This window comes from Lepidochelys kempii, chromosome 4 (assembly GCF_965140265.1).
Source record: "Lepidochelys kempii isolate rLepKem1 chromosome 4, rLepKem1.hap2, whole genome shotgun sequence".
NCBI classification, from domain to species: Eukaryota; Metazoa; Chordata; order Testudines; family Cheloniidae; genus Lepidochelys; species Lepidochelys kempii.
The window spans coordinates 79,718,501-79,742,948 of NC_133259.1; the positions used below are offsets into that span (position 1 = coordinate 79,718,501).

Consider the following 24,448-nt stretch of genomic DNA (forward strand, 5'->3'; position numbering starts at 1 on the left):
ACTTGCACTGGTCCATGACAGTCTTTGTACCTCGACTGTTGCTATTCTCGATTTATTTATTTATTTATTTTGTCCTTCTCGTTTTCATTTAACTGTGGAGGATAAATCCTGCTTTGGATTGCCAATGAATTTAGGATAAAAGTCTCCCCCGCCTTCTCCCACCCCCTCCGTGTCTATCGCTCTCTGGAACCTCTCCCCGGCTCCCCAATCTTGGCCAAAAGTCGAATCTGAGCTGGTTTGACTTCCCATAAGATGAATAATGGCAGCTCGCCCCAAGGAGGGAACTGACGCCAACCAGACTGGGAGCTAAAGGTGTTTTGCCCTCGCCCACAATGCCTGGCTTCAGGGGCCCTCTTTCCCCGCGCGCTCCCTTTAAGTGAGTTGTACGGTTTCCAAGAGAGCCCCCAACAAAACCCAGCCAAAGCTCGTGGTGATGTGAGCCGGAGGTGACCCATTGTGGAGCCGCTGAAAGGGACAATCTCTTATTTCTTGGGTTTCATCCTTGAGTGGGCAGGCATAAAAATCATCAGCGCCATGAAATCAAAGGGTCTCTCCATAGGAGGGGGGAACAAAGCTCCCCGAGGGAGCTGGGGCTCAGTCTCCTCGACTCTGCCTTGGCCGGCGGAGGAGTCCCCCAGGCCGCCTGGTTTGAGCGCCGGGCAGCCTCCTTAATACAGAGGTCACTTGTGCTTTCAAGCGTCATTGAGCAAACAGAGCCCCGTGTTCCCTCCCCGCCTGCGCGCCCAGCGGCTCGCCAGCCCGCACCTGCCCCGGCCGGCGCCCCCAGCGGGGAGGAAGGCCGGCCAGGAGCCGCAGCGCCCGTGGCAGCTGCAAGCGGGGCCCAGGGAGCCGCAGGAGACGATGGGCAGAGCGGATCCCCCCCGGGGGAGACCCTGGGCAAAGAGCGCGGACCAGCAGAAGGCGCGCGCACAGTGCGGCAGCCGCGGTGGCTGCCACAAGCTGGTAGCCCGTCCCCGGGCTGAGCGGACATTAACCGGGTCCTGGGAAGGCCAGATAGCTCCCGTTCCACCTGTGGCCAAAACTGGGGGCTCTGGGGAACGGTTTCAGGAAGATCCACTAACTCAGCCCCCAGCGTGCGCTGAGGATTTTCAATCAGTTAGGATAAGGACAAGTTTGTGAAGTGCCTTCTGCTGCACACACATTGCACCAGACACACTCCTCCTGGCACACTCACAGGCAAGGCCCTACACTGACACACACATTCCCATGACACAGGGAGGCCGCACAGACACACACGCTCCAACACGCAGAGTTGTCCCGTAAAACACCACACACACCCTCTTCCAGCACAAACACAAATGCTACCCAGACCCACATATTCCTGGGATACACAGCAGTGCAACGCAAATACACAGTTCTCCCAGCACACACAGACACACACAAGCCCATGGCATACATACAGACACCCCTTAGACGCACACATTTCCCTGGCACACACAAAGACACACACAGACAGTCCTAGACACACGTTCCTTTAGCACACACACAGCCACAACCACGCTCACCCAGAGCACCTTGACATCTCCCCACTTAGGCTTCCTCTTGTAGGAGACCATGCAGCAGCGGGTCCTCTAATGATGCGATGTCTCTCTCTCTAGCTATCTAAATTAGTAAATGGCCGGTATCACTGTAATATCCGCGTGCCTTATGACCATTAATGATGTATCCACACAACCCCCTATGAATGAGGGAAGTGCTATCTGCAGCATATAGGGGGGAAACTGAGCCACAGAGAGGTTGAATGACTTGCCGAAAGTTCGCAGAAAGTTTGTGAAAACCCCCAAAATTGAACCCGTATTTTTTGAGTCTCACACCAATGCCTTAGCCACAAGACACATTCCCCAACTTTAAAGCAAATGTTCAAGAAGGATCAGCTACCAATTGGTACTAATACAGTAACAATGTAGCACTCTCTATTTTATACATTCAGAAGCAGGTATTATATTGTGATCCCCTGCAGTAATGTCAAATGTTACACAGAGAGAGCAAATCACTGACTCCACATGGAAACAATATGAGTGAGATCACCTCCCTCACATACATACTGCCCTTCCCTCTCTCAGGAAATTATCACACTGCTGATGGTGTTTTGCTGTTCTATAGAGCTCTCTCTCCCATAGTGTTTGGCAATGATACAATAGTTCACAGATCACTGCCCCTCTTTACTTCCCTGCTGAGGTATAAATATTTTGGTGGGGCCCCAGTCATTTTCATCTGTGTTTCTGGATAGCTTCACACTAAGAGGGGAGGCTCTGGACATTTCTTAGTACTACTGTGAGGAACATGGGTGCATTTTCCTGTAGACTACGTTGAAGCATATAGGAGCTGGATTATATCTTTCACAAATGGCCAGCCCAAGTCAGCAGCATACTGAGGACATAACTAGGGAATGTTCACTGTCAAGCTGATATTCTTGTTTGTTAATGTTGGCTTTGGGACTGGGGCAGATGTAGCCTCCCAATTCAATGGGTGCCCAGACAGACACAGGCAGACATGCAGAGCAGACATGGTGACAGATGGATGGATATGCAGATCCTGTAGCTCTACGGCTCCCAGGACTCAGAGGGCATCTCAGTCTCACCATACCTCTCCTGGGCATATCCCAAAAATGCAGGGGAGGGGGATGTGGTCCAGTGAGGGGCCAAGGCGCAGCCTCAGCACAGGACTGGCTCTATTCTGTGTGGCCACCCCACAGCCACCCACTTGTGAGAAAGACCTCACCTGGGACATGGTGGGGGAAGCAGCTCTGCTCAGCATCCAGACCTGGCTGCTCAGAGCAGGAAGAAGCCCTACCATGAGTCCAGCACCCATCACCCTCCAGTCTCTGCTGTCTGGAGACCAAGCCAGGTTGGGGGATCGCCTCCTTTCCAGCCCACAACCCAACCCCCTAGGACTCCCTCTGTCAGATACTGCCCTTCAGGCCCCTGCAGCAGTGTGCTTCTTTGACACTGACTGTGCAGCAACATGACCGGGAACAGTGCAACCACGTTTTGTAGGTGGGATTGCACACAGGGTGTTTTGGCACCCTTGGTTTCATTATTTCTGTGGGTGTAGCTAAACCCATGAACCCCTGCTAAAGCTGCCCCTGCACTAGGACAATGCTGGCAGTTGTACATATGTGCAGACACAACTCAACTTATTACCTTTGTAGATGAAGCTGTTTTGCAGCAGTTCATATATGTAAGAAGAGGAATATTTTTCCTGAAAGACATTGCTTTTATTTTCACAAATTTCAAAACAGTAGAATCTGCATTAGTCATTTGCTGGGCTAAAAATTACCTTGAATTTGCCTCAGTCATTGTACTCACCTTTCCCTCAGCTAGCAGCATCTCACTTCTCAGCCCTTGAGGTCTTCCTCTCTTGTCTTCTCATGTTCCTACCTCCCTTCCCTCAAAACCCCATTCCTTTTCTGAACCCTGTGGGCCTATTAGCTCAATCCTTCCTAAGTTCCCCTCTCTTCACTCCAGCCCCACTTTACCTTTGGAGACAGCAGTTATATCTCATCAGCTTGGACCATCCCTTCCCACATCAGTGGATGTACAGACCAAAAGTCCATTTTATGAATAGTGGCTGACAAAATGTGCTTTGACAGTTCTGTAACTGGTGTGCATTCTTGTTGATTCTTTATTCAAGCAGAGAAGAGACAAGGATTATTTTAGTGTCATTTAACACAAAACAATCCCTAATTTATTTATATTATAGTGGTGGCTAGAACCCCTAACTAAGTTGCAGGCTAGCAACCTAGCCACTAGACCACCCTTCTTCTCCTGCTATCCCACTCTCTGAGATAGGCAACTAGAGATTATTCAGATGTTATAGTGATGAGTGCCTCAAACATACCTACACTTAAATTAGATAGAGTGATCCCAGCACAGGAGGAAGAGGCCAAGAGGCCTTTGTGACTACCCAGGAAGAGTCTGCACTATATACATAGACTCTTGGAAACTGAAATATACTTCGTTGGCCTCTCCTCCAGAAGGCAGGTTGCTGGATACAGACTTTTTGGTGGACAACTTCGCTATTCATAGGATAGCGGCTTCAGATCTCAGTGTCCAAATCCTGCTTGTCTGGTTCAAGCGGGGATGGATTTCTTCCCTGCTTCGAGTCGTGATGTATTTCGTCCCTAACTTTTGTCCACCTCTATAAACTGACCTTACAGAACTGGTAAGAGAATCAAGACCTAAGGCTGTCTCAGAAACAACACTCTTGCCCCCTTTTTATTAGATAACATGTAACAATGGCAAAATGTACCAGATGTATTTTCACAGTCACATGGGTAAAATAAAGTATGGCATACGGCATAGCACATGTTGACCTACACGCCACCCTGTACACATTAGCATGGCATGTAATGAATGGACTGAGAGAGTGATAGGAACTTTCAGTTTCATCCAGTTGCTATGTAAAAAAAACAGACTTTTATTTGGAAAGTTCAATGTGACTGAGACCGAAAATGTTAAATCCAGGTTCATTTTGAAAGTAAACCCTGTAATGCTAATTTTGAAATTACAGCAATACAAAATCTTTAAACATGCATGATATTTCATCACCTCTATTAAGATTAGTGCAGTTAGATTAACAATAAATGCTTTTTTGTTAACAGAAATGTGTATTTTTTGCTCGTTCAATGAAAAGTTGGAAGGTAACTTCATTATTCATTACTGTAACAATATAAAAGCTTACACTGCAGTTCTAATTCATACTAGGTACAGAAAAGCAGACACCATCCTGCAGGTGCTTCACACAAATGCAGGGACCTCAGTGATGAATCAGGGCCTTAACTCAACAAATATCCTCAGCTGGTGTAAATTGTCACAGCTCCATTGATTTTAATAGAGCTATGACAATTTACACCAGTTGAGGATCTGCCCCATGGTGTGTAATCAGAGTTAGACCTTCTCACTTTATTGTAAAAATATTTTTTTTAAACTGCTTCTTACTCCCGTTGGCACTGCAGAGTCATCCCAACTGCTGGGGAATGAGCTGGTTTTTCTTCCTGCTCACACTAGGGCCAAAACTCATTTATAGCTGTGCAATCCCACCAAGGTAAATTAGATAGTACAAACCCATTGGACACAATAGGGTTATACCGGTATAGCTGAGGGTAGGTTTGACGTACACTATGAGATAGCAAGCAGGGAAAAGAATTTGGAAAAGGAGCTACAGCACGAATTAATCTTTTCCTGTATGATTCCCAGAATACATAGACAGCAAAGATCCTGCAAAACCAACAAAACCAACACATCACAGGATAATAATGAACATTTTTATTTATGATGGATTTCAAGTGAGTAGCTGCAGGGGAAGAGTGTGTTCAAAGCAAACCAAAAAGGTCTCCTCACCCATGGCAATACCTTTGCATAGACATGCCTGGCCAGATCCTCAGCTAATGTAAATCAGCAAAGCTTCACTGAAATCAGTGGAACTGTATTTATATACATAAGAAGTCTCTTTAGTGGAATTACACCAGCAGTGAATTTGGTCCTATGTACTGAGTGGACAAATGACACATATTTAAGTGAGTCCAGATATTTATTTAACCAAACCAACTATGCGTTTACATAATTATGAAAATGTATTTGTACTACAAAAAGAAACAGATAAATAACATGGGTCTAAACATACAGCTGCTTTGAGCAGGGAAGGTTCAGTGAAGTCATGTGCAGAGCTGCTGCAGAATTGGGTCCTCTGCCTGTTGTACTTTGTGGAGAAACTATGTTTGTAAGAAAAAAGAAAAGACAACTAAGCAAGAAAATGTGTGTTTATATTAAGGGCCAAATTCTGGCTAACACATACAAAGGACCTGATCCAACTCCCAGTGAAATCAAAGGGACTCTTTCCCATTGTCATTGCATCCTACACAGCAAAAATCCATGCATTACCTTCACCGAAAGTTTTATTTTCTTAAAAATTAGCATCTCTCTAAGCTGCATCCTTCCCTCTGCTTTTCAGAATGTTAGTTTTCTTAGTAACAGCTTGAATTACATTTTAAATATAGTACAGTATTTAATACTCAGCTTCATTCTCTGCTCTCACAGTTTTTATTATCCCCCTACAAAACAACTGGTAATACAGTGGGCAACTCATGAGTAGCCAAAAGACACAAAGCAGTGATGCACACTACAAAGAGAAGCAAATGACTTAGCCGGGAGCATGCAGACACCATTCTTCCGCTTCTACTCACAAGAATATTCTACATTATTTTATTGTGGGTTTGCAGTAGATTTTTTGGCTGTACGTGGTTGGCCTTTTTTGCAAGTTTCTTCCAAAAAGGACTTGTAATCAATTCGCCCATCCAGGTTGGGATCAAACTTAGATAAAATGTGGTAAACCTCATCTTCATCTAGCAGAAGTTTACAGAGCTTCAGGACAGATCTGAATTCTGGCAAAGAGAGGTAGCCATTGCTGTAAATATCCAGCTTCTTAAAAGCTCTTCGAAGGGTCTTCCAGTCCCCTCGTAACTACAGCCAGAAAGAAAACAATTGGGATGTTGAATTACCACAGTGAAATAACAACTAAATCATTACGTACTGTGAGGCACAATGTCCCTCTTAATATTTCATCTGAACTAACAAATTGTGAGGTATGCAGTAGCATGCTTTGTTGTACGTACCTGCACACTCACACAGGAAAGGTTCACATAATATAATTTGCACTTTGATAGCTTTCTTTCCCCCAAGGGCCTCAAATTGCTTTACAAACATTTAGGCTTCTAACTATGGGCATAGAAGCATAACTTCAGGCAGCCATTTTTGAAAATTTTTGCTTTAATAAGTGGCCCCATTTTCAAATATCTAACTGAGGTCAGTGGCAATTTGACAAATCAGGTCACTTATGTAGACACCCAATATGGATTTATGAGTCTAACTTTAGGGACCCAAGTTTGAAAATCTTGGCCTCCAGGCTCAGCTGTGGCTGGCTCTCATAAGAGTACAATGGTGGGGGGAAAGTGAACAGCGCCAAGGAGACTTCCCCCGCTTTTCCCCCTGAACGTGGGCTAGGCACAATTCCTGAAAAATGTTTTATTGGTTGGCCTTTATTGGAGATGTAACTCATCCTGTCCCTTCCATAACTCATCCTTGTGGTATTTTCTTTCAAGGATTCTTCCTTATCATCATTTCATTCTTGACAAGTGGAAGTTCCTGAAGCTGTCATACAGGATCTCAACATCATACCACAAGAAAAAATATGCTCCGTACTTGGATAATAGTGGCATGATCTCAAACACTGCGGGGGTCTGCCTAAAAGTAAAGTATTATGTATGCACTGGCACAGGTTATCTGTGTTTGCCTACTAAGTATTCTAATTCATCTACCGCAGATATTTCAAAGGTACCACCAATGTCCAAGGTAAAACATAAAGTGCAACATCAAATCGAGACGAGTGTAGTACAGCTCCTACTGACTCAGCCAAAGTAAAGCTCCTACTTCATCTCATTTGATAAAGCCGCTGGCCATGGACAATAAGGATCCGCCTCATTTGTAAACATATGCAGACTGCAGACATAGCAAGTTCTGCCACTGAGCAGAGAACTTTGATGATTGTTCTAGTGTCTGGCTACCAGCTGGCAGATAAAGCCAATACATTATGAGTATGTTCTAGCACAGTTGATCACTGGACTTTTATATTCGATAGCTAAGCCATTTAAAATGGACAAGAATTCACATTTAAAAGTAAAGCCACTAGCCATGACAGCCATCATACCTTTTTTTGTAGTCTGGTTGTCAGACCACCCAGCTCTGCAGTCTGCGTTCCCGTGTGGGATTGATCTATCTCACCCTGAGATGCCTGCATAACAGCAGCCATGTTATTCCCATTCTTCCATCTTTGTCTACTTAAAGCAAAGGGCTTCAGAAACTCCAGGTATGAAACACTTAAAGAAAAAATATGTTCATAAGTTTCTACAAAACTACCTGCATGGTATCTTAATTCATCTTCTCCATTTGAATAGTGTTCCAAATTTTCTATCATCCTCAAAATCTGTGTACTTAAATCTTGTGTATGTGACCACTTCCATGCATAATCTCCATATGTGCCCATGCAAATCAAGTAGTTGGACATCTAGCCACCTATTCTGCATAACTAAGCATGCAATTCTGTGGCTGCAGATATAAAGTCCATCTTGTAAATGTGTTCCTTACAGTCCAATGTTACATCTGCTTATATTATTATTATATTTTATTTTAACAGGACCCAAAATGTGAAGAGGCTCCATCCAATACAGAAAAAGGACATCTCTACCCCGCAGAACTTACAAATTCATTTCAGACAAGATTCAATGAAGGGTAAGAAGAGAATAAGGAAGGAAAGGAGAGGAAAGTCAGGGGCAACGTTATTAAGATGAAGCAGTTATTCTGCAAAAGTTAGTGCACAACATGGTGAAGCAAGTAATACTTTAAAGTGGGACACGTGGAGAGAATTAAGGAGTAGGCTAACTACCTGGCAAATTTCTTGCAAGCATCATGAAAGAAGTGGGTTTTCAAGAAGGATGTAAAAAAGGAGAGGGCAGTGGCTGTGCAGACCAGATCCAGAAGGGCGTTCCATAAGTGAAAGAAAGCCTGGAGACAGTTCTGGGAGAAGCAGACAAAAAGGGTGGTAAGGTTGGCAATATTGGCGAAGTGAAGCTTAGATGAGGGGGAGCGCAACACACACAAAGACGAGGTCAGATATACAGTGAGGGGTAGAAGCATGTCGAGTAAAGAGTTGCTCCTTGAGGATGGAGAAACCAGGACATTCTTGTCCTGTGCAGGGAAGGAAATAAAGGAGAGTGTGAGGTAAAGACAGAAGGAAATGGTTTAGAAAAAACCCTAGAGTGAAATCCTAGCTCCACTGAAGTCTGTGGGAGTTTTGCCATTAACTTCAATGGAGCAAGGATTTTACCCCTAACTTTTAAAAAAGCATACAGCCTGTCACTGTCTAGCCCACAGCTAATATCATTTATTTACTCGCTTATGACCTTATATTATGTCATTGTTTATATTCAGTGCAAAACCCAAAAACAATGAAACTTGAGGTTCTGATTTTAAACACACGGAATCCCCAGAAGTCAGGCATGAAATTGCATTTATGTTAGACTTCTCAATGTTATGTGATTAAGTAATGAAACACATTATATTATATTATTATTATTATAACACATATTATTTGATGTGAATTCCCTGGAAATCAGGTCATCTTGCAGATTTTACTGTTGGTTTTTTTCAGCTTTTTTTTCCCTAAGCTTATGGTTATATATAGAAAATTAAGTTACTAGTTATGGTCACAGCCAGAAGAACAAGGAGAATGTAAACCAATGTGTGTTGCTGAGTCTGCTGTCAGAGTTTGAAATAATACTAGGCCAAGTCTACATTAAAATCTTTTGCCAGTATAGCAATGTGTTAATTTTTTACAGCATTACTATGCTGGCAAAAGCCCTACCGTAGATGTGCTTATACCAGCATAAAAGTGCTTTTGCAGGTACAGCTCACTTTCCTCAGGGAGCTGGTATAAATTATACCAGCAAAAGCACTTTTTTTGCCAGCATAAGCTTCATCTGCAATAGGTGGGTTTGCCAGTATAGTTATACCTGAAGGGCTAGACCAGGAAACCTTTTCTAGTGTAATCTAGGTTTTAAAAAAATATGAACTTCCCACATCACTGTTACGGAATGTTGACCCTGAAACATCACTGAGAGGAACAGTGATTCTTTGCACACAGGGAATTTGAATTTTTGTACTAATACAAAGGCAGAATTTTATTTTGTACCTGGAGGAGGGGAAATATGGGTTAGAAATTCAGATTATCAGGCTTATTTTATTAAAGTCAAAGCTCATATTAGCTCTAATTTTAAGACTACAGTAGGCCTTGGTTTGGAGGTTCATTATCTTTCTCATTCAGAGGGATGCATTTGAAAGGTAAGGCTGCCATGTGACAGGTGGGTCGCAAAAACTTTACTTCGGAAAATAATTATTTGTTAGTTTTAAAAAGGTCATTGTGAATGGTTTGGATGCATTTTGCTGCTCACAAACACACCGCACTAATAGCTTTGTCAAGAGCTCAGCCACTACACAGATAGTAAATTTTCACATCACCTGCACTAACACAACTCTTCCAGTGACTTGCTAAACCCATTCTATTCCAGACCTGATTTTCTTTTGAGCAGAGACTTGCAAATTCAGTGACACTGAGTCTTAATTTTTGTGATTTGGACAAAATGTCCAGCTGAACAAAGGCTAGAACAGGAAAATCAAATGAACTAAGCAAGAATTTGAAAAAACATGCATTAACCTATTGTGCCACTTACAGTATCTAACACTCACTATTGTTTGTTCAGTGTTATAGACTTCCATTTAGATACCATATAAACGTTTATAGACCAACTTACTTTAACTCTTTTTCCAAGTTTAACTTACCATCCATCTCCATTGCTTTCAAATTTCTGTCCCAGCATTTCACATTCATACTCATTAAGATGCACACAGAGCTCAGTCAAAATATCTTTAAATTCCTCCTTGCTTACAAAGCCTGTATGGTAGGGGTCTAGGTCTTCAAACTCTTTCTTTAGATCATCCCACAAATACTCCACCTACAAAAAACAAACCACATAAAATCCTGTAGCGTTTAGGATCTACACCCAATGCTCTGACTAACACTGCAGTGTATACTCCTCATGCAGTAACCAGAATGCAGCATTCCTGCTCTAATCCTCCTGCATCTAGAGGTTTATTTTTTTCTAAAGAAATGGGTGGGACAAATTCTGGAGTTATAGAGTCAATAGGACAGATTTTCTGCTTTTAGTGACAACTTTTAGTTTAGCACATCCAGAAAACTGCATTAACCTCTGTAGGGTTACTTTAGATTTACCAGTGAGGGTAGTCGATAGGTCTTTTGTCCTCGGAGAGAGAGGGGAAACTGCCTTTCTCTAGCATGCGAAGATTGTTCCAGTGGACTGAGTGGAGGAAATCAATTTGTGATTCACAGGCCAAGAAGGTGGTTCAGCAATGTGCTGTGGGGCACAGAGAGCATGACAAGGCACGGAAGGTGTCCCGGTCACCCACTGCAGTTAAGGAAGTCCCCAGCCGTCACGATTCTTCATGCTGTTGGAATCTGGTTTCCACAGCCGAGAGAGTGGGACTGCCCCTGTGCAACGGCTGTCTCACTTAAAAATTTCCTGCACAGGTTTTCTTCACAACTCTCATCCCATTAACATCTTATCAAATCTCATCATCATCATTAGTGACTGGAGAGGTGTGATAGGACGATATGGAGTGGGAAAGATGAATATCAATGGACTCCTCTTCTTGTGTAAATGTGCAGAACACAGTCTGCTCATCACTAACACCATCTTTAGGTAAAATGATAAATATAAAATGACATGGATGCACCCAGGGTCCAAACAATTGCACCTGATTGACGATGTTATCACCCGCCAACGAGACATCCACAATCTCTGTCAGTGGCATGCATGAGAAAAAGATTTGTTCCCGTGACATTTCTATGGTTAGCAAACCTACAAATCTAATACTTAAAAGTGAGATCTTCATCTGAACTTGATGGGTGAAGGCCAAATTCTGCTCTTAGTTACACCTGTGTTTTTGTTCTCTCCTTGGGAAAAAAACATGACTGTAAAGTGTTGTAAAGTTAAATTTAATTTGAGAGATATATATAGCAAGAGGACAAAAACGACAGAGCTGTCATCCAGCCATTCCAGGCATGAAGTGCTCATGGTCAATTTCTTAACCAAATCATCCTTTCAGTGGGAATGAAAAAGCAGGGAGTTCTGAAAACTGAGCTTCAACACAACAGAGTTTCCAACTGATATGCCCTCTGGCTGGAGAGACATGATAACAATTATCAGGACAACACTTTCTTTTTAAATTCAGTGTGGAGGGCCAGGGCAAACCCCTGGATCTGCAGGGGAAAGGTGAAAGGCAAAAAAGGGAGGGTACTCCTCCAGCCTCACCTATATGACAGCTCAGTGCCTACAGGTGCCAGGCTGTAACATGATCCCAGTCAGCTCCAACCCCCTTTTAAGCGTATACATTTGTTTCACAACATGGAGGGGGTATTCAAGGAAGGCAGTGGTAACAGGGCCATCAACACCCTGTCTGCGGTTTATGAAAGACGATGCAGAGTATGGCCATCTTGCTCGTCTGGCATTTACCACACCCACCATGAGTGCAAAGTTAAAAAAATACATGTGAATGCAAATTCCACATTTCAGTGTGTGGACGAAATGATATGGAATCTTTGTGGCCTCAACCATCCCATTCATATTGCTGATTTACTCTGGATGGTACTTGTATGATTTCCAGCCCTCCTCCATAGCAAGGAAGACCAGGTAACTTGGGTCTTTGGTCCCACAGTACTATGGCACTAAGAGATAGTGTGAATGGGCAGTCTTCACCCCAGTCCCAACACATACACCCTAGAGTAGTATCCAACACTCAATCCCAGTTTTACCCCTCCATTCCTGGATTTTCTTTATTCTTAACTTAAATACACACAAACTATAGCCCGAGCTTCCTCCTGAGTTGGCTGTTTCTAGGGTTTGACCTGGCAAGGCCTCTTGTCCCACAACTCAGCTCCCCTCTTGCCTTGGAGACTGTCCACCTTGTGTTTTCCTAAATTAAAGGTAATGAAACCTATCTGGTCTGGCTGCCAGCATGAGCCAGCACAGCAGCTCTTCATTTCCATGCAGGGACCTGAAACCTGACTTCCCATCACAAATAGATACTGTGCACACAGACACAATCCATTTGCAACCTGTCCCACACAAATATCTTGTTTCCTTTTATTAGAAAAAAAATTTCTGGGCTGTGCTTTCTTTTAAACACACCATCATTTTGTTTGGTTGTTGGGTAGTGTTAATTTTATACATTTTTCTCCGTACACATAACAAAACTCAACATCATGCATTTCAAAGAAAAAAGTTTGCAGATTTCTGATCATGCACTAGATGCCTACTTTGGAATTTAAGTAACAACTTACCAATTTTATTTATATTTTAGGAATAATGTAACTACACACACTTCTGGAATTTAATCACAACTGGTATTACTTCTTTTAACTGGAATAGCTTACTTTTGCTCGCACCCTGTCCACCAGTATATCAGAATCACAGCTGAGCTTTTTAGAACACAGCCTGAAATTATTGTCCCCTTTTCTGGGTGGACTAATCTTGGCATTGGGGAAACATGAAGAGCTGGGGGAGTATCCAAAATGTCTCACGAACTCCATGAAGTCAAGGGTATTGTCCTGATTTGTAATTAAAGTGTCCCACAGCCTGTGGATTTCACCTCGAGTTATTTCAGGTCGGATGTCAAACCTTGCATCAAAACATTGAAAGAGACAAATGTAATGACAGTAGCAACAATAGTAACAACAACTAGTAAGAGGAAAAGCAGAAAGTTATTCTGTGTACTGGTCAAATCTCAAAGTGCTTACTCAGCAAACTTCCAGTGCGCCATTGGGAGTTTTGCTGAGTAAGGACTTTAGCTATACACAAGAGATAGCAGAATGGTAAAATGATGAAAGATTGTTATTGCTTGCTGGAAAAAGCCCTCTGGGCATAGGTGCTGGTACTAGGGGTGCTGGTTTGAAGTGGTTTCTATTATATAAAGGGTTTACAGTTTGGTTCAGTGGCTCTCAGCACCCCCACTATACACATTGTTCCAGCGTCCCTGCCTCCGGGTCAGGTCTTCAGCTGGTGGAAATGAGTGTAACTCCATGGAAGTCACCATCAGCCAAGGATCTAGCCCCAAGTCTTCCCAGAAGCCTCAGAAGCCAGTCTTCTTACCTCTTCAAGAGAAGGTACATAGTCTCCTGAGTGAGGCGCCGGGAGTTCATTTCATCTAAATCTTCAAACTCTTTCTCTATTGCTTGGTAGTGTTTATTTAGCAAGCTTTTAATAATCTTGAACAGCTTGGGGGGAAAAAGGAGAAAGATGTGAAGGTTTATAAACAGTGAGACTTTATCTGTAATTATCCTAACACAAACGGCTCCTGGAGTTTTTCTTTCAAACAAGGCGCTCTCTAGTAATTGGTGACTATGGTCTCACAACAGCATGATTTCACTACTCCCTCCAGAGTTCATAGGAATTATGTTATTGGGCAGGATGCAGCCTCAGGACTTTTCCACTGAGCATGGAAACCCAAGTACAATTAAGAGTTACATGAATTTTACAGCTATTCAGCTGGCAAATATCTAAACATCTACACAAATTCCCACTCCAACTGCTTAGCAGCTAGAGAAGGCTGCTATTGAATGGGAAACCTTGGTTTAAGTTGGACTGTGCATTCTGTGCTCCTATACACTTGTTACTTTAGTAACTGCGCCATATCTCCAGTTTTGTTTCTAATTTTCATGTGTAATAACATTTTGATATCCCTTGGAGACCTCTAGGTAAATTATATCTACAGCTTTCCAGCACTAATTTTTTTCTCTCTCACTCCCTCATTCATTCTATCAAATTAAAATGCCACAGGGCTCAGTCCAGCAAACATTTACATGAGAATTTATTTCCTTCATTTTATTTACGGACTAGTCCCCTCAATTTCAGTATTAGTATTATTTTTCTCTGTATGCTGGCTGGCCATGAGTTCCCATACAGATGACTTGTGCCAGGAGCAACAGTATTACAACCTATGGCCTGATCCTGCAAACACTTACCCCAGTGGTTTTCAACCTTTTTGCATTTGCAGACCATTAAAAATTTTCAAATGGAGGTACAGTCCCCTTTGGAAATCTTATACACAGTCTGCAGATGCGCAGAGGTTCATGGACCACAAGTTGAAAACTACTAACTTACCCACACACTTAACTTTATGCATACGAGTTGCTTGATTTTATTCATGAGAATATTCAAAAGTGTTTATAAGATCAGGAGTTAGCAGGGTGCACAGTAGCTGTATCTGGACCACAACCTCTGACATTTCCCCCTACCTGACAACACCATTTCAATGTGCAGAGGAGGTTCTATAGAATGTCTGCTCTTATTATTATTTATATAGTACCATAGATGTGTATGGCATTTTACAGGCAAATAAGATGGGGCCTACATTTTGCTCTCATTTGCATGGCTATAAATCCAGGTGTAACACCACTGATTCCAGTGAAATTACTCCAGGATTTATGTCTCTGCCTCTTGAGCACATTTTGTTCCATTAGAAATGGCAGCTCTGTGTAGGGACACGTGCATTCCTGTGTGAGTAACTGAATCTATTGTCACCACCATAAAGACAGAATGGAAGAAACCCTCCCACACGGCCCAGTCTGCAGTGAAACCAGGGAGGACCTAAGGACAAAACACTGGGTTCAGGGCCGGCCCATAACATTTTGGTACCTGAGGCGGGGAGCTCAAATGACGCCCCATGACCCCTTGCTTGGGCTGAAACTCTGTGGCTCCCCCCCACAGTCTGGCACCTGAGGTGCCCACCTCAGTTCGCCTCATGGTAAGGCCAGCCCTGACTGGGTTTCACAAACCAAGTGAGGAGACTAGAATATGCCTCTGAAGTTAGGACAACTAGGACAGGTGGTCCTTGGCTGCCATCCAGAATACAGTTCTTAGCTTTCTTGCAGAATTTTGATCAAGAAGGGGTCAGATCAGGATAAGCATCAGTTAATTACTGACTTCTCGAGGGCCTTTCCAGCCCTATGTTTCTATGATTCTATAAGGTGCTCTCTCTGGAAAAAAACGCAAAAACGGTAGGGTTACAATAACAGGTTGTGTGTGTGTTGCCTGTACCTGCATTGGAGTTCTTCCACAGGTGTATTTCACTTTCTGGTTAGGGATATTTTGTTTCCGTTTCTGCCCATCTTTGTCTTCGTTAGGCTCACACGCAGAATTTGTTACAGATTTTTCATCAAAGAGACTAGGCAACCCTCTGCTGAAAGAGAAGACTGTTAATTTAGCCTGCCTCTTGCCCTATCACCCACTGGTGTCTTACAAGAATAGTTAACCCTAGTGCCCTGCCTGTCCCCTTGTCAATGTGTCAAAATCCAGGAAAATGTCCAACGCGGGGTAGCCAACACAACTATTTCACAATACTACCTGCCTATATGGCTTCATGCTATGATGTTCTTAAAGGGGTAAATATAAGCATTATATTGCTGTATATTTGATTGTATGGTTTTCATGGATAATACAGGTGGCCAAATGCCACTCTGATTTACCCCATGCATAAGCCTGGGAGAGTGCCTCCTACCCCTGCAGGGCACACACGCAGTGTACTTGGAAGGGGTGGCTTGTGCATTATACTCTCCCCAGTGGGAGCTCCAGGAGGTGTTGTGCATTTAGCCTCACACAGCCACTGCTCTTCGCCAAGCGTAAGGACTGTATGTGGGCTTAGCTCCTGTACTGGGATCAATGGGGCAGGGTACAATCTAACCAAGACTAGGTGCATTTTCAAAGTGAGGTGCAGGGTTTTAGTCATGCAAATCCCTTTGGCTTTAACAGGAGTTGTGTGACTAAAACTCAGATAAAAAAAGCTTTCAGAAAAATAAATCCCAAAGTGAAAAATGCTGAGAGTCGAGACAGAACCTCCACCAGTGACTGGCAACCCGTCCTGACTTTCTAACTGTGCAATGTCACCTTCACAGAGTGCGTTTCTCGAAATGTGTGTCATTTACCACATAGCAGGCTGTAAAATAGATTTTAAAAACATCAAGATTCTCAAGACAGTTTAGAACACAGAGATATAGGCAACCTACATGGTGGGCACAGCTACACCAGCAGGGTTAAAGGGGAGACAGTCCAAATTCATCCAAAACCTAAAAATCTTGACATACGTAAACCCTACATGCATTAGATAAAGAGGCCAGAAAGAAAGGTGCTCCCTAATGAGTTTTTTTTGCGCTTGGGTGAGCGAAAGGGCTGCTTCAGGAGGCTGATAACTGAAAACCTTCCAGGCTTTTGTCCGGAGAAATGGCAGGCACTTTCCATCCTTTTGAAAAAAAGAAGGCCTTTCGGAGTCTTCACGAGAGATGTGGATTTTAGGGGCGACCTTAGGTCATACAGAACTAATCAAGCGAAAACAATAAGAAAATTAGCCTGACAGTCAGCAAGTATCTGAGGACTTTATCAAAAAGAATTAGGAATGGACAAATTCACTGGGAGCAAAGGATCAAATCTGCAAGGTGGCATTGTGTGCTGGGATTAAATTATTTATTCATTGTTAATTTATTTATTTATGTGTGTGCAAATGACTTAGCTGCTGCAGGTGCTGAGGAGTTTCTGAAAAGGCCCAGTTTTAGAGCCAAGGCTAGAATATTGGTCCATTTAACTCATTCTTTTCCTTAAGGCGATCAAACAGTGACTTTTATCTAGGAGATAGAGGAGGAAAAACCATATGTGTACTTGGAACGATGAGGCGTCTGAGCAGCACTAAGCACCCAAGTATTTCAGTCTCATTCAAGAACACCGGGGAGGCGCCATGCAGTTTAATGTCCGGCAAATTAGCAAATGAATGCTTATGTCAATATGTGAAAAATCCCTAGTTGATTTAAACAGATAAAAAGCCTCTTGGGAAATAGCAGAAAATGCAGGATTTTTCTTTTCTCAAAAAAAGAAAGAGAAACAGTACTTAATAAGTTTTACTGAAACTTACAATAGTTGCAGAAAACAACAGTTGTTTACATGGATGCTTTTATATACACATGAAATATTTCCAGTGCTGCCATTAGAAGAAATATAAGAAGCCTTTGCCAGCTGCTCTTCATATCACGTTTACTATTTGGAAGAAAACAGCTACAATCTGTGAAAGTTACAGAGACAGCTCAGATGCCATCCTTGCTACCCCTCTCTTAAAGGCACAGGACGTCTAAAGTCTTGCAGTAGGTCAGTCTTTATATTCCACCCTGTCTCCTGTAAGATGAGACCTGAAGATGTAATAGATAGGAATCTTATTTTCTCCCAAGTTTAGACTAGTAATAATAAAGGGTGAAAATTGTCATCTCATGTTGCTGTTGACCCAGAAGAGCAAAGTCACAGTGGGGATTCTGTGTAGGACATGACCTTGGGGAAAAAGGAACACAAGAACTCAGCATGGGGGTTGAAGGCAAGAAGTTATACATATTGAAAACGATAGCATCACATCAGTTAATGCCCTGTGATGGGAAGTCCTGCTGGTTTTGTGTCCTATAGAGAAATATTTGGAGTTTGACTGTATCTGGTAAGTAAATCTCTTGATTAAATCCCCCAAGGGTTGAAGGTACTAATAAGAGATGGTTCATCACAGCAAATGTCAACAGCTGGTGTCAGAGTTTGTAAAACTGCACTGCTCCATGAGAACTGAAATCTCACCTGAGTTTAAGCAGAGATGCAGGCTTATAAAGAGCGCCAAGGCATACAACACATTTGCCCGCTTCTCTCAAAATATTCCTCATGTTTTGGTCATTCTCAGAGCTTTCACCTTCATCCCAAAATAAATGTCTTTATGTCAACTAAGAGGAATGGATGGTAATTAGGCCACTGAACAGTGTGATATTTTCCCATACTATTAAATATTAAATTTAAGGCTCATGGCCAAAATTTCCAGGACTCACCTGAAAACCTTGGGCACCCAACAGCCCTGCTTATCACTAAAATATTAACTCAACATTTTATTTGAGGGATTGAATTAAATCAGTAAAAATGCCAATAGTCCTATTGCTATTTGTCTTCTGAAACCTTGAAACCTGTAAGACAGCCTTCTGAGATGTTACAATATTATATACGCTGCCAGAGAACTGTGCAGCACTAAATGAACCTGCAGAACCTGTTGGAGCTTGAGCCAGATTTTGTGTAATGTGCTTTGCTGTGATAGTGTGTATAGCAGGATAACTGCTTCTCATCCATCAAAATGTATTCTGTTAGAGCCAAATCCTAGCCCTTATTTAATAGTCTTTTGTTACTGAATCTTCCACACATTCAACATACAGACTACAGGATTTAGTCATTAATGAACATTAACAACACTCTGCATTGCATCCTAGGAAACTGTCTTGATGTTACAAAACAAAATCCTACTGAAATCAATGGGGCTTTATGGGCCAACTTTTCAAACATCGGTGCCTGTGTTGCCCCTCCAAAAAAAGTGCTACACCTACTACATGTGCAAAACTTCACATTTCTGCATGGAAAATGCCTGCTGCATGAGCCACAGATGCGCGTGAGTGCTTATGGCCATAACTTTGGCCTCCACAAGAGTTGTAATAATTACGACAAGTCACTAATAACAGGTAAAGTTTATTAACCAGCAATATGAAAAGGAGCTATAATACCTACACAGTAGACACTTTTCAAAGGTAAACAACCCCTGCCATACATTTATTTAGAAGGGTCTATTATACAGAAAGGATTCTCAAGTTTGACCCCAAGCTGCCCGATAGCTTTTAACTCAAACTGCTAGCAAGTTAAACACCAAGTTGCTGAGTCTTAACTGCTATTTTAACCAAAGTCAGCTAATACAGGTAGCTAACCCATGTTAAGAGCACATCTGCAGTTTAGACATACCCTAAAGCTCTGCATAAAATTGGATTAATCACAGAAACAAAATCAGATTCCTACAGCACAGAAGCCTTATCTAGCAAAAGTCAATTTTGAAATCTAATCTCATTTCCTGCTTCTACATGTCATTTATCCACCAGTAGCAAATATGAACACATGGTGACGTTAACTCTGCCAACATCATTAGTATGTTTTGGCTAACGGGTGATGCAATGAAATTATAGGCTTGAATTCTCTGAGCTGGGCTCAACACAGGACAAGAAGGAGATGGGGTTCAAAGGCAGATTTATGCCATCTTTGCAGCTCCCCAATATTGGAGTCAGCCCCTGGCGCAGTATGGAACAAAGGAGTCCCCAGACTTCGGTGGAGTTTTGCCCATTTACACTAGCAAACAGTTTGGACTAAACAGTTCAATAGATGCTTTTCCAGCAATTGCAGATATCAAAGACCCAGTCATAAAGAGATTTTGTAAAATAGTGCTCATGTTCCACAAACATGCTGATGTCAATGAGGTTAGAAATTCTGGGGTGTAAATTTACCAAAGTCCCCCCACCTTTAGCTACTCTTGGCAGGTGTAAACACCAGCACCTATTCACACACACTCCGGAGGCTAACATCTGCCCAATACAAGCTTTAGGATTTCACCCACACAACCCACTAGTCTCAACGTAAAGGAGTACAATAGTAATACAATAGGAATACAATACAATACTCCTTTTCTTTTTGTGAATACAGACTAACACGGCTGTTACTCTGAAACTAGTCTCAATGTGTTTTGCTGGTGACATTCTAATGCATGTGTGGCTGGGTCTCGATACAGTGGGTGTTGATTTAGAGGGTCTAGTGAAGACCAGCTAAATCAATGTCAGAGTGCTCTCCAGTTGACCCCAGTACTCCAGCTCCCCGAAATGAGTAAGGGAAGTAAACCAGAGAGCGTATCCCATCAACGCAGCATAGTAAGACACTGTGGAAAGACAACCTAAGCTACATCGACTTCAGCTATGTTATTCACACAGCTGGAGTAGCGTAACTTAGGTTGACTTACCCCAGTGTCTTCATTGCACTGCGTTGACGGGGGACGCTCTCCGGTCAATTTCCCTTACTCTTCGGGGAGCTGGAGTATGGGGGTCAACTGGAGAGAACTCTGCTGTCGATTTAGTGGGTCTTCACTAGACCCACTAAATTGACACCCGCTGCATCGATTGTAGCAGCGTCAATCCCCCCAGTAGTGAAGAGAAGCCCTAAGATTGGGCTCAAAATAGGTGCCCTGTATGGTTCGTTACTATTAAACTCAGAATATCCTAGAACTTAATTTTTTGTTTCAATTCTTAATGATCTGTTTCTAGGGCAAGCAGTGTTGCCCAGTGGATAGGACACTGGACTTCGATTCAGGAGACCTGGACCTGAGCCACTAGCCTTCTGGGTGACCTTGAGCAAATCACAAAACTTTTCTCTGCTTCAGCTTTCACATTGATAATGATATTTACCTCCTTTGTAAAGCAATTTGAGATCTATTGATGATAAATGCTACCTACGAGCTAAGTATTATTTATTTATAATTATCATTTTAAATTTTCTATAGGAACAACATTTAGAAATATAGTGATTGGTTTAAATTCTGGCCTCACAGTGCTTGTAACCAGCCAGAACTCCACAGCCCAGGCCATCAAAATTTAACAACATTGTACTTTTCTATAACATGAAAGGCAAAAAACAGTATCAGAGGTGATCTGAGCCTGGATTTGACATTAACTGACAAGGAAGTGGAACTAGAAGTCATGGGATATTTGGGAATGTTGTACTTGAAGTAAAATTAATTAATCATTAGCTGGTGAATTAATAAAGTGTACACCTTAATGTGTGGCCACTTGTTCCTTGTGATGTATGTGAAAACTGCAAGAGTTAGGCCGAGTGCTGCAAAAACACTTACATACGTGCTTAACTGTGCACGTGAATATCACATTGACTTAAATGGTACTATGCACATATGTAAAGTTAAAGCACAGGCTTAAGCGTCTGCAGTATAGGGGCCTTAATCTGTAGAAACTAGAAGTCTGTAATAACTAGGTTACAAATATCCTGCTTCTGAGTTCTGATGGGATTGGAATTTCTTTGGAACTCATCCAACTGCATCCTGCTAGGTCAGAGAAGACTCCAGTTTGCTTATACAGTTTAAGTTAACTGAATTTAGGATAGGGAGAAAGGTTAAGTAGTGGATTGTCATACTAAGACACTACCATTTTGTAAGGCAAACATTAACATAAGGAAAATAAAAGGAGGGTAAATGGGAAAAAGTACTAGCTGCAAGAAGACTGACAGGCATTTCAAAAGGACACAATACTAAGAGCCCAAAGCATAATGAGCTCCCAAGGAAAAATATGGGTAACAAAAGTTAGCAAGGAACTGAAACGGAAAACAGAATTATAATGGAAATGAAAAAAGGTGATGTTGAAAGTAAATAAATCATAGCATACAAGTGATAAAGTAACCGAGACAAACATGCCTCGGCAATTACGTTATCTTAAAGGAGTTAAAATGAAATAAGGTTCCTACAAATAAATCCAGAGAAAAAGATAAGTAAGGGAAGAATCAGGAATGCTATTTAGTAAGAAAGAAGAACAAAAAATAAAAATCACTAAAATAGTATAGATACTAACTACTGTTACTCAGTTTTCAACAAAAAGGCTAAAGGTAAAGGAGACATAATGCAAAGGACCGGGGGTGAGGCTCCAGAACACGGGGTGGTTACCAAAGAGATGATGGGAGAATACCTCACAAAACTAAATAGTTATTCCATATACCAATTAATAAATAACCAAACACGACCCTCCTACATTTGGAGAATGTTCAGATTGCATGATTAGGCATTCAAAGAGCCAAGTAGTGACAAAGTTCAGATTGCATGTACAAAACTAACTCATACCTTTGTTATAGTCTTTAATTTAATAAATTAAATTTTTTAAATAATATATTATAAATTTTTCTACAACCTTAGCTACATAGGTATTACTCAGTGGAATACGGATATTCCATAAAAGTGATCAAAAAGGATACAGCGGTCTCAACTAGCAGTAACTGTCATCTTGATAGAATGTCTTCTGGTGCAAATATAAGAACATAGCATCTCATGACCTCATATGAGTTTTCAAACATTACAGTATCATACACCCTCAGACACAGGGCAGGAGGGTTGATATATTTAACATTTTCATGGTCAGAATGGTCCAATATATCTTCTTTGACGTTGATATTTTGGGCCAGACTTTGATGCTTTGTGCCACTCTGCCAGTAGAAAGTGGCGCTGAACCCACCCCACCCCCTCCCAACTGCTGGGATAGGGGTGTGTGACAGAGTGCCGGGTGTGAATCGGTGAGCCTGCACTCTGATCACTTTGATGCTGTTTAGGGCCCCAGGAGAAGCTGATTGGGGGTAATTATCTTATCAGGCTGGTGGGCTGGGTGGGGTAAAAACTCAATTAATCCCATTGGCCCAGGGCTGATAAAAGAGGCACAGGAAGGAAGGAAGGAAATAGATGCAATCTGAACTTTGTCACTACTTGGCTCTTTGTGTGCCTAATTATGCAATCTGAACATTCTCCAAATGTAGGAGGGTTGTTTTGGTTACTTACCTGGGGTTCAGGTCTGGTTCTGTCTCTACTAATAAGGAGGCTAGTTGAGCCTTGTCATACGAAGCTAGTCTTACAGAGGCCTCAGAGTACGGAAACCTCTGAGATGGCTTAAAGCTCAGCAAATATTGTAAACAGGGGAGTGCCTGGGGGACTATGGTGATATTGGTGGAAGGAATTTTAAAAAACTTTCACTGAGGGTACACCAGGTGGTGTCTGGGAGGTTCTGGGAAGAAAGAGGATGGGGCGGAGTCGCGACCCCGTTACAGGATGTAGATGGGAAATGAGGATTTCGGCAGTTTGTGCACTGTAAGGCAACCTTCAGCACAGAGGAGCATAAGGGGCACCTTTGCACCATCACCCTTCAGCTGTGCCAAGTACTCCTCAAATTGCATCTGAGGATCTGCCTCTTTGGAAGATAAAATACATACCTTAGAGGAAATATAACAGCTTAGTCAGTAGCCATGTACTGTATGTTTTGCTTTCAATCCAGAAACACAGCTTTCTTTAGGTTTGTTTTAGGGAAAGAAGCAGTGAATCAGAAAGCTAAGACACATGCACAGTACAGGCTTCCTTTGAAAGACCTTCCTAGCCTTTTTAAAGGAAAGACAGGAAAAAGAAATTCTATAATCAGGAACCATTTGGCTGGACAACACCAGAACCTAAACACCTGAAAAGGTCTGCAGGAGAAAAACTATTCTACAAGGAATCTATTAATCCCTGAAGTCAATGTCTGTCTGTTTGTTTGTTTAAAGAATACTCTAGAACAATCTAAAAGGGCACATCAAGGAAATAATTTTTGGAAGGAAGGGTCTCATTCACATCAGATATTTAACAAAGAGTAATAAGCTAAAAGTAAAATATGAAAATGTTCATGCTATTCAATAGGAAAATTTGCTTCTCACAGTCTATGCATTAGAATAGACTACTGTGTAAATGGAGATAGCTGACTGTTTCACTGGCTACTGAGATATTGTTGCTGAAGGTACTCAAGCCAGATTACATTAGACAGAGTGGGAATGTGCAATTAAATGTCCTGCACAGTTCAGAAAGTCACACTACATGACCCAAGAGGCCCTTTCTAGCCCTATTGTCTATGATTTTATGATCACTGGAAGTCATTGTTACAAAATACAAGATGCTAGAGATCACACAGATGGATCTTAGCCACCTTCTCAGACTCTCAAAAAAATAGAGAGATAACAACATAGCAGAAATCAGATATCACATGCATTCCAGTGACATAAAATGTTCTTTTCTTCTCTATGAAACACCGAGAGCCTTGCTAGTGATTCAACAACAAGTTAGCAAAACAGTATGAAATGAAGATAAATAGA

The 24,448-nt window shown here is 42.1% G+C and overlaps 1 protein-coding gene across 1 annotated transcript in view; it reads right to left on the reverse strand.

The window, feature by feature from the left end:
- Positions 1–4,514: 4,514 nt before the first annotated feature.
- LOC140910980 (EF-hand calcium-binding domain-containing protein 6-like) overlaps positions 4,515–24,448 on the reverse strand; it is a 91,234-nt gene continuing 71,300 nt past the window's right edge. Inside the window, exons 13-18 of the mRNA XM_073343190.1 lie at positions 15,746–15,887; positions 13,799–13,923; positions 13,084–13,327; positions 10,413–10,585; positions 7,726–7,894; positions 4,515–6,482 (exon numbers count right to left, since the gene is read on the reverse strand). Coding sequence (XP_073199291.1) covers positions 6,225–6,482; positions 7,726–7,894; positions 10,413–10,585; positions 13,084–13,327; positions 13,799–13,923; positions 15,746–15,887 — 1,111 coding nt within the window. The 3' untranslated portion in view covers positions 4,515–6,224. The remainder of the gene's footprint in view (positions 6,483–7,725; positions 7,895–10,412; positions 10,586–13,083; positions 13,328–13,798; positions 13,924–15,745; positions 15,888–24,448) is intronic.